This window comes from Sparus aurata, chromosome 23, assembly GCF_900880675.1.
Source record: "Sparus aurata chromosome 23, fSpaAur1.1, whole genome shotgun sequence".
NCBI lineage: Eukaryota > Metazoa > Chordata > Actinopteri > Spariformes > Sparidae > Sparus > Sparus aurata.
Window position 1 is genome coordinate 16,097,461 of NC_044209.1, and position 10,592 is coordinate 16,108,052.

The following is a 10,592-nucleotide window of genomic DNA, read 5'->3' on the forward strand; positions in this document are numbered from 1 at the left end:
CTTTGCAGAGGGTTGCTTGGCCGTTTTTATTTGTAGGCGTACTTCCTGTAACCACCCGGCCGTGTTCGTCTACCTTGACCAACCAGACCAAGCCCCCAAATTTTGCTGCTTCCGGAATCTCAAGGCATTTTCTATCACACACATCGGGAATTTTAGATTTCAGATTGGAAACACGAGGAGCATAAGCATGTATCATATATAATACAATTAAGCAAACACGTTTTACGTTCACAAAAGTGATCACGCTCTCTTAAAAATATGACCCCTTTTCATCATAAGTGACGTTTGAGGGTCACTGGCAAGCACTTGAACGCATCATCAGGACCAGAGCTGGAGTCAGAGCATCCCGCCACACAGCTGCTTGAGGCGTCAGCTCTCCATTTAAACACCTGTTCAGACAATAAATAATAACCTTGCTGCAATTTAGTACCTACAGCCCACAAATGGATAAAAAAATAAATAAATGAATGCCTTTTTTTTAAACAGACAATTCTGTGAATTTTTCATTAGTTGTGAATTTGACGATGCAAAATCTCAAAATATATTTATGTACATGTTGTATCATCTAAAAACTGCTTGGTGAAACTGAAGCTAATACAGCCACAGTATTCGCCTCATACATTTGTTGCCAAATAACACTTTTTCTCCACAATTTTGTCAAACGGTTATTTATGTATGTTTATATAAGTTAGTAAGAAGAAAAACTACAGGTCATCTTGCAATGGGATCACACAGCCGCAACGCCCGTCCGTCAGCATGTTGACGTTCTGACCCATGACTACTCAGAGGTCATTACTGCATTATGACACGAGTTCTCAGTACTCGTGGGTTGGATCACACCCATCTTGGAACTGAGAAAATAAAAATAAAAAACATCTGTGAAAGAACTCAACATCGCTTCTGGAGACGCATTTGCAACATCTCAAGAGAATCATTGGAAACAATAAGAAAGCCGTCCAATGAGCACCGCAGAGAAATGTGTCTGTTTTCATTATTTTTACTTATAATGTGTTGGGGAAGAAATATGATTCTCCCAGGACAGTATGTCTCCAAACAATAGGAGGTCATTTGTGTTTTGTTCAGATGTTAAAGTCTGGATATTGATAGAGACAACTGCTTATAAGCAATTGTCTCATTGTCTCTGCAACCTAGATACTCAAAGCTACTGTAGATATGTCTACAAAACAGGTGCCTGAAGTACCAAGCCAAGGCTAAGCTAACTGTTTGGGTAAACCTCGTAAGGAGGCCTTCGATATATCTATGTTTACAGACTTAGTGTCTCTGACCTATTTTACATCTTAGTCTTCTGGCTAGTGGGGAGAGATTCTGCATCATCCCCTTTGCTATGTTAATAAACAGATAACCATGTATGGAAGCACTTCCTCCTGAAGCTGTAAGATATAATTTGGACATTTGGGGAAGACAGGTTAGGATTGTCATGGCAGCACTCTGTGAAGACAAACGTGATGTTATGTCCCTCCTCCATGATCATGCTTTATAAACTATCTCAACATAAGCCATCGGTGTCTCACTCTTCTTCATCCCTCCTGAACGGTCAAGTGAGCCGAAATTCCACAACATAATGCACTTCGGTATCAATGACACATAAACATGATTTCGAAAATACAAAGTTTTTTCAAGTTAGCGTAGCAGCTAGCAGCAAAAAATTTATTTCTGATTTGGACAAAGAGGCAGAGCAAGTGCTATGTGTAACTTGAGTCCTGGGATGGTTAGGACAGCTTGACGAAAAATCAGCTGGCATTTATCAGCAGTAGTGAACAATCCAAAGGCTCCCAAAGGGTCCTGGGTAATAAAGTTCAGTGCATCAGAGAGCCCATTGGACTGTAAACTCCTCTGACATGGGCAAAGCCAGGCTGGTCACTGTCAAGACCTGAGAGAGGAGACAGACACAGCAGTAGCATGATGAGTAAAAACTGAAGACAAACACACGATACAAATCTGCAGAATGACATCAGAGTCTTTCTGAGAAGACAAACACTGAAGGAAGTGGTGCTGAGTCACACTGAACTCACCTTGGTGTCACTGCGGTAGGTGAAATCCCTGACTTTGTCCCCATTGGCTAACACATAAAGGGGTGGCGAGGGCACCCCGAACACCTGCAGCCCTCCCAGTACCAGACCATCAAGAGCACCATTCAGCCTGAGAGGATCACTCACCACCTGAGACTAGAGAAGAATTTAAGGAGCTTTTATAGTGTTCCCTTTTGTCTAAATGTATCAAAGCAAAAGATCAGAAGACATTCAAACATAATGATATCATTTAATAAATGGGCCTTTAAATCAAGTGGTAAAATGCAAAACTTCTACATTCCACAATGCAAATACCACTCATCTCATCCCTACCTGTCCAGCAATGAAGATAACGTAACAATAATTTCCCATTTCAAAGGTGTCGAGACTGTCCCCGTCATCCCAGAACAAGTCGCCCCGGGCCCAGCCCCCTGCTGACAGTGCCACCGTCAGGAAGAAAGGGTTTCTGCGTGAGGCTGTGGTCATTAAAGCTGGCTCCTTCACAGGAAACGGCAGATCAAAGAAAACATGAGGAAAATAATGATGAAATCAAGTGTTTCAGCTACATTTCAACTTTAAGACATCAGTCAGAATGTCACGATAGTTGATAGTCAGCCACACTTGATCATCCACTTCACAGCCATTTCACTGAAAACTGAGGCTGACAATGAATCGATTATCAGACGAAGCCTAAAAGTGTGAACAGGTGTGCTGCACTGATGACAGTATTGTGATGTAATATGCTTGTTTATTTTACACCGGCCTCATACATGATTAATTTAAGTAGAAGTAGAAATTGTAAGCAGCACTTTCAAGTACTTGTTTCACCTGTTTCAATTATGTATTACGAATTTTGCCCATCCTCAAACATTCTATTAATAATTCATCTCTACTGAAGCAAAAATTATACAGAAAGGGCTAAACTCAGCAAAATGATGAGCAGCATATTTACAGTTTGTCCAGAGTAGATACTCACCTGCTGGGGTATAATGTGTCCCTCCCTCACATGGACGTTGATGATGTCCAGAGGGGCGGGCAGGAGCAGGTACTGACCTTTGCTGTAGAAAGGCTGACCCTAGATCACAAAACACAGACAACCAGGGGACAACTTCAATCATGCCACACAACATAAAAGCCTAAAACCTAACAGTAAACAAACAAAAACTGATTTGGCCTGTGTGATGAATCTTGACTTAAAGAGTTCCTTTGATATCTTTCTACCTGTACCTATTATTTTTTCTATTTTTTTGTGTCCAACTGACTACTGGGGACAACAATTTCTGAAATTGGTCCAGTATTGAGTGAGACTGCTTCAACCAGCAACTGTGAAAGAGGCTGCAAAGCAACGTCCATCTGTGCAATTGCGCACCATCAAAGCACGTCCACCGAAATGGCCTCTGTCTGACAAGATTATGAAAAGAGTTCCCGTAGTTAACCTTTGAAAGTGCAATATGTAAGAATTTGAAAATACTGAACTAAAATTCTTGAACAGAATGTAAAAAATAACAGTTTTGTCTAAGTGTTGATGTGTTGCAGAGATATCGACTGAAGTTAGCATGCTAGCCTCTTCCCAAGTTTGAGCTCCTACGCAAACACTAAACTTCCCCATTGCACTGAGCTCCCGGGCAGGACTGCTAGCTGCATAGCTAACTGAATGAATGAGCCCCTCTTTGATTGAGAGTGTAATTTCAACAGGTGGCCAGTTCTTACATACTGCACCCTTAAGGCTCCTATGTGCCAGTGGATTTGTGAGAGTGTGGTACATGGTTAGGTAACTCACATTGTGCATGCTGTACCAAGTGCCAGGGGGCAGGTAAGCAGCCAGCTCTTCTGCCCCTTGCTCTAAAACTGGGCTGATGAGAAGTGAACTCCCCCATAGGAACTGTCGGTCTATGGTCTGACTGTTTGGGTCAGTGGGAAACCTAAAAGATAATGTTATAGAATATGAAGCATGGGGTTGTATTCATTTCAATTCAAGAGGATAGAGAGTAGAGGACACATACTCCATGAAGAGAGGCCGGGCCACCGTGTCAGCAGCAGTGTGTGCATGATGGAGGAGTGTGTAGAGGAATGGAAGAAGAGAGTAACGAAGGTTCAATGCACTCCGCATGGCTGCCTGGGCCTTCTGCCCAAATATATAGGGCTCCTGAGGCTGCAGGACACAGACACACAGAAACACACAGACAATGAGGACATATAGAGTTACTTCTATTCATAATACATGAAATAGATGGACTGCTCTAGGCGCAGTGGAAAAAAACATAAAGAGTTGACCCCTTTATCTTTGTCTCACAGCATTCTGCTGGTCATTATGATTTCTCATAAATGGGTAGAAGGCACCGAGCTGCATCCATCGTACACACAGCTCCTCGGTGGTGTTGCCTCCAAAGCCACAGATGTCCGCCCCCACAAGAGGCACCCCGAACAGACTGAACTGCAGCACCGCTGAGGGGGTGGGAGGGACAAGTCCAAAAGGTCAGTCAGAATCTATCAGATGATCTGTGGTCGCTTTAAAAAAAACAGACCTGTCACATACAGATCTGTCGGAAAAACTAGATCAAACTGAATGACAACTAAAGGATCACATGCTTTCAAACAATACAGCATCATGACCTCTGAGGATCTTCTCACCAGGGATGGAGTATCGAAGCTGCTCCCAGTCACTCCTGACGTCTCCCGTCCACACTCCAGAGAAGCGTCCGATGCTAGAGAAGGAGGAGCGAGACAGGACGAAGGGTCTCTTCCCTCGTACTTTCATAAGAGCGCTGAGGACGGAAGCCAACCCCAGGGTGAAAGCGGTGGACAAATAACAAGAGCACAAAGATCAACTTGGTCCATATGTTCTGTGGTGTCACATTGGGCTCAAAATTGAAACGGTTCAGTCTAACAGCAGTAGAGTAACCACTACCTTACACCACTATTTCACACTGAGTTTTGTTCATCTGACCTGTTGCGACTATGTTGACCTACTTTTAATACTTTTTATTAGCTTCCACCCAAGAGCACAACTGCTCTGATTCAGTCCAACAAGAATCCCCTAAAAACAGTCCGACTGTCGTTAGATGAACTGTTTACACAGGGGCCCATCTTGTCTTTATTATTATTATCTGGATACTTTATTCAGTTATTCAGTTGTCAGAAATTGATGTATTCACCCTCACTGTGTTTGTATGAACTCTCTACATCCACATCTTTGTACTGAACTGGTTAGTTGCTTCTTTGGACATCTGATCTATTGCACTCTTTACTGCCGCTGGACACTGTTTATAATGATCTGTTATAAGATCAACAGATCATCAATGACAACTGTCATTTACATTTTCAAATTCTTTACCAGGACAGGCTACATGGATCTGGATTTTTTTTTTTATATACCACACTAAGGCCACATAATTTCAATTTAAATAAGTTCTTTAACATGGAAAAACAATATTCTAGTATTCAGTTAGAAATTGGGAAACTTTCAAACAAAAAGAAGAGTCAATAGTTGGCAGAAGGCTCCTTTACAAAAACAGCTTGAGTTTCCTGCTTTTTACACCCTGTGTGTGTAGCAAGTGTTGTTTTTTCAATTTGCCTGTTTATATTTTTTGTTGCCTTTTTGCTATTTTATTGTAATTCATTGTAATCTGTTATCTGTTTCTACCTGTTCATTGTTTTTTTGGAGCACTGAGAATGGAAGCTACATGCTCTATTCGGTTGTACCACAGACAATAAAGATATTATATTATAATCTATTCTAGCAAGAGCCGTATGAACAGGTGATGAAATCTTGTCTGACTTATCTGTCAACTGATGTCAAAAGATCTGACTTCATCACAGTTTCCAGAGAGCTGATGGCTTGCAGAGAATTGACATTTTCGCTAATTGCAATTTTTGCCTTATTGTAGGGCTGCACAATTGTGTCTGATCGCGGCGCGGTCTTACCTGTGCGTGGCGAAGGCTTCTGTCAGTCCGTACATGTTGTGCAGGTTGTAGTGAGTGGAGAGCTTCTGCTGAGCCGACATACAAAGAGTTCCTGAGTTCAGCTGGCCTCCAACCACGCCTGTTTGTATGAGAGAGAGACATGAAGGCCACTAATTAGGGAAATATAAAGGATGTTATGTACCTAAACTATACATATGAAGCAAAGTTTAAGTAAAAGATCTCAGAAGGCTAATTATCTCAAATCTGTGTACTTCTTTGCCAATATAAGTTATAAGAGTAATAAGCTTTTTGTGTGCATGGAGAGTTTTTGGTACATTTATATTTTTGTTGAATGTATAGAAACTGATTAGAAATGTAAAACGTATAATGTTTATATGCCTTTAAATGCTTGTAAAATGCAACACTGATCCAGTACACTCACTGGGTGTGTAGGGCGGGTGCTCAAGATCACCGTCAGGACAGCCCTCCACTGAGCCTTGCACAAAATTGGCTGGTTCATTCATATCCTGTGTGGAACGTGGAAGAAAAACAACCAAGGATAAGTTTTTCTTTATTTAATTAGAAGGTGTCAACAAACTTAACACACAACCACAAAACCATGGACATGTTTTAGAACTAAAAACCTGGCATACGTGATGTCTTATTGAAAGGATCGGTGGCTAAATAACCTCTGTGTATGTACATAAATACTCACAATCCACAAACCATCCACAGGAACTTTAGAATGAAAGTCTCTGATGCAGTCCTCCCACCACTGTCTAGTCTCTGGGTTGGTGAAGTCGGGGAAGGCTGTTGGTCCAGGCCAAACCTGGATACACAGTAAGGGCCATGCATGACTTAAGCACCTGACAACAGGAAAGAAAAGCATACATCTCTGGAAAAAGAGTCTTACCTTCCCTATCAGGATGTGTCCTGTCGCATTTTTAATGAAGACATCTCGTTTCAGTCCATCATCAAAGGGAGGGTAAGTGCCAGGAGGGCTGGTGCTGCTGATCCCCGGGTCCTTTATATTATATTAGGTAGAAACCAGTAGAGCAGTCAGTCGGTCAAAAAAGAAAGTTAAGAAAGTTTTGCTGCCATCTACTGGAAGAAACATTGTTAATGCTCACTTCACACTTTACAATAACCAACACATGCACTGTAATGTTTTCCCTTTTTGAATAAATAGTTAAATATGCCTCAACAGGTTGTTAAACTTAAAGATGTCACACCAGGATGAGGATGTACTTCATGCCTCTCTTGTGGAACTCCTCCACCATCTCGGGTAGGTCCCCAAATCGCCAGGGGTCAAAGGTGAAGACCCTGCGCTTATTTGCATAGTCCAGATCATTCCACTGCACATCCTGATGACGAGAAACAAAGTGATTTAATGAGTCCAGCAGCATTGTCCAGTACTGATAAGGATGACAAGTGATACGTTTACATTATTTACATGTTAATGTTCAGAAATACAGAATGATTTTTCAAGCTGGTATATTTAACGTAAAAAATTCAATAAATGTTCAATTAATTAGACCATCAAGTTTTGATTTGTAAAGATCAACAGATCATCAATGACAACCGTCATTTATCTGGATTTTTTTTTAATATACCACACTAAGGCCACATAATCTCAAAAACAATTATTTCTTTAACACGGAAAAACAATATTCTAGCATTCAGTTAGAAATTGGGAAACTTTCAAACAAAAAGAAGATTCAATAGTTGGCAGAAGGCTCCTTTACAAAAAAAGCATGAGTTTCCCGCTTTTTGCACCCTGTGTGTGTGTAGCAAGTGTAGTTTTTGACTGCTGGCTTTTGATTTCAATAATTGTAACTGAATGCTTAATGTCGATTGATTTTTGATTTAGAGCTCAACTCGTGACAACCCTACTACATAACAAATATACATATATAATAAAAAGAAACATGTGTGCTCTAATTTTAACTTCTATATTAAAGAGCTTTGTGAATATTTCATTTACCAGAGGAAATTTAGCATTGTGCATGCGCTGTGCCACACGGCGGGTTGTATTAGTGGTGGTGTAACCCCAGCGACACAGATGAAAGCCCAGTGACCAATAGGGAGGCATCATCGGATATCCTGGTGAAAGACAACACAAAAAAGACTTGCACCATTTTCCAGCACACATAATGACATTTAGCAGGTGTGGAAAACTACACATCTTTTTCTTGCCATGTTCATGTGTCTATTGCTTTACTACCTGGAGATGCTGTAACAAAATAGGGTGAAGAGACGTACCAATGACCTGCAGGTACTGGCGTGTAACACTTTGAGGGTCCGGACCCATGAAAACATACAGGTCCAGGATTCCTCCGATAGCCACCCAGGTGAGAGCAGGGGTCGGCTGGAACATCACCTCTACAGAGACATTTGGGTAGATATTCAGCAATAATAAGCCTTCTCATATATTAGAAAAGTTAATTCTGTATGAAAAATGGGATGGTGTGTGTGTATGTGTGTGTGTGTGTGTGTGTGTCTGTGTGTATAGGAACAGATAGCTTGGTACCGACTGCATTGCTGTTGAGAAGGAACACTCCATGTGCCAAGCCGTCCTCCTCCTGTACAATGTAGAACGGGTGGGAGCCATAGAGGTTAGCATCGGCCTGTGGACAAAGACAAGTGTCAACATTAACAGCTCGAACACACAACAGGAAAGAGGTGGGAAATAACAGAAGCTTAGTATGGATTGTTGGGCCGAGACAGCTTGATTTTAAATGTTTACAGATGTTTTTTCAGGATGTTTGAATGTGCTATAAATGAAAAGGAATGGATGGTTATATTCTGCAATCATTGACATTTCCAATAGATGAAGTTTGTTTTGGACACAATAAGAGGTTAAAGGAAAAAAGAAAATAACAAAATAATAATTTTCAATGTTCATAACTTTCATTTAGTTTTTCCTTGATTTCTGTTTTGACTTTTAGGTTTCATTCCAGTTTAGTTTTAATAAGCTTCAAGAGAGTGTTTTTTTTTTTGTTTTACGTTAGTAGAAAGGTTCAGTTTTAGCTTTTATATGTCAAGGTTAGTTTTAGTTCAGTTTTCTTAATGCCAGGTTTTACGTGTCATAAGTGTGTAGCTTGATATACATGCAAAATAAATGTTCAAAATGTGCTGCTGTTTCTTTTTGGTTTAATTAAATTTGAATTTAGGATTACAACTCTGGTCCCGACTCTCATGTTGGGATCAACTGCGACAGACTCACATGAGGAGCCATGTCTCTATTCCACAGAGTCAGAGAGGTCCAGTTCAGGTCCAGGAGGAGGGAGGTGTAATGCTCCCCGAGGCCAGACACAAGGGAAGAGGCCAGTGAGGTGGACAGCTGCAGGTACTGGTCAGCAAACAGCAGAGGAGCGACCGTGGTGTTCATACTGGACGTACAGGACAAACATGCACTATTATTTTACGCTGTTGTGTTAACTACTACAAGAGATGGGAAGATAAAAGATTTTATTGCGGTTCATCAAAAAAACACTCATTAATTCTACATATTTTCATTATTGTGACAATCGTGAATATCCTCACGAGTGACTTGAAAAAGCTGTCTAGCTCAATAACATACAGTCCTATATGGATTGCCTTTATTTCGATTTGCCACAAGAGGGAGCCGGAATCTTTCTAGTTACTCCTTAGCCAGTCTCCATGGCTGAAGGCTCATCTTGCACATTGTATCCCCCATAAAAGGAAGTTCAGTGGGATGTGTTGAAATATAATGGATTTAAAACACAATAATGACCATTTATTTACTCTTTATTTAAGCAGGGAGACCTTATGGTCGATGATTGCCTCATTTAAGACTGCTACAAATGATGGTGCAATACATCAGTAAAAGTGCAGGGTATACACTGAGGTGACCAGAGGTGCTATTTACTGTGTAAAATTAAAAAATAGGAATATATGTTACAATGTTACAAATGTTGGAAATTACAGGCATCAAAATATATATTATCAATGTCAAATTAAGAGAAAACTAAACTGAATTAACTGAAGTGTATGATGTGTGATCACACTGCAACCAAAACAAAATGGGAACAGTCAAACTAGTCACAAGCTTACTAATTCACATTACATATACTTAAAATTAATTGAAACTTCTCACATCACTCTTCCATTAGATTTCCGCCGTACTATGAAGCCAAATGGGTCAGACTGGTACTCAGTGGTATAGAGCGCATCTAAGGTGTCGGCTTTCTTCTGAGGGACATCACCTGGGAGCTTAACTTCATATCGCTGAGATGATGGATCCTTTAACTTGAGAGAAAACAGATGTCAGTTCAGACACACATCTATACCCAACCGGCATTGGCTTACAACTTACCACAAATTCTTACTATCCAGTGCTGCGTATACATTTTTTAAACATTTTCCAGTTTTTGGTCACTGTTTACAAGTATATTTCAGGAATTTTTTTAGCCAATTCATGGAGAATTAATTATTTTAAATCCACCATAGTATATACATTACAAAAGACAATAAAGACACAATCTGTTTTTCTCCTGATTTTTTAAAAATCTGTCTTTTTCAATGTTTGCAGTACTATAAAATGAGTATTGTGTGTACTTACAGTGAGGTGTAAACAGCCTGCAGCCTCCTCAATGACTTCTAGGTGCAGAGTGGAGATATCTCTGGGGAGATAGG

At 40.5% G+C, this 10,592-nt stretch overlaps 1 protein-coding gene across 1 annotated transcript in view; it reads right to left on the reverse strand.

The window, feature by feature from the left end:
• Nucleotides 1-1,631: 1,631 nt before the first annotated feature.
• Nucleotides 1,632-10,592, reverse strand: part of gaa (alpha glucosidase) — a 9,939-nt gene continuing 978 nt past the window's right edge. The window contains exons 1-19 of the mRNA XM_030408973.1: nt 10,519-10,592; nt 10,054-10,205; nt 9,160-9,325; nt 8,464-8,560; nt 8,196-8,315; nt 7,918-8,036; nt 7,166-7,297; nt 6,847-6,957; nt 6,649-6,762; nt 6,376-6,460; nt 5,955-6,072; nt 4,662-4,795; nt 4,324-4,475; nt 4,034-4,182; nt 3,811-3,952; nt 3,007-3,105; nt 2,364-2,528; nt 2,034-2,186; nt 1,632-1,891 (exon numbers count right to left, since the gene is read on the reverse strand). The exon at nt 10,519-10,592 is cut by the window's right edge and continues 978 nt beyond it. Of these exons, the coding sequence (XP_030264833.1) occupies nt 1,826-1,891; nt 2,034-2,186; nt 2,364-2,528; nt 3,007-3,105; nt 3,811-3,952; nt 4,034-4,182; nt 4,324-4,475; nt 4,662-4,795; nt 5,955-6,072; nt 6,376-6,460; nt 6,649-6,762; nt 6,847-6,957; nt 7,166-7,297; nt 7,918-8,036; nt 8,196-8,315; nt 8,464-8,560; nt 9,160-9,325; nt 10,054-10,205; nt 10,519-10,592 (2,348 nt within the window). The 3' untranslated portion in view covers nt 1,632-1,825. The remainder of the gene's footprint in view (nt 1,892-2,033; nt 2,187-2,363; nt 2,529-3,006; nt 3,106-3,810; nt 3,953-4,033; nt 4,183-4,323; nt 4,476-4,661; nt 4,796-5,954; nt 6,073-6,375; nt 6,461-6,648; nt 6,763-6,846; nt 6,958-7,165; nt 7,298-7,917; nt 8,037-8,195; nt 8,316-8,463; nt 8,561-9,159; nt 9,326-10,053; nt 10,206-10,518) is intronic.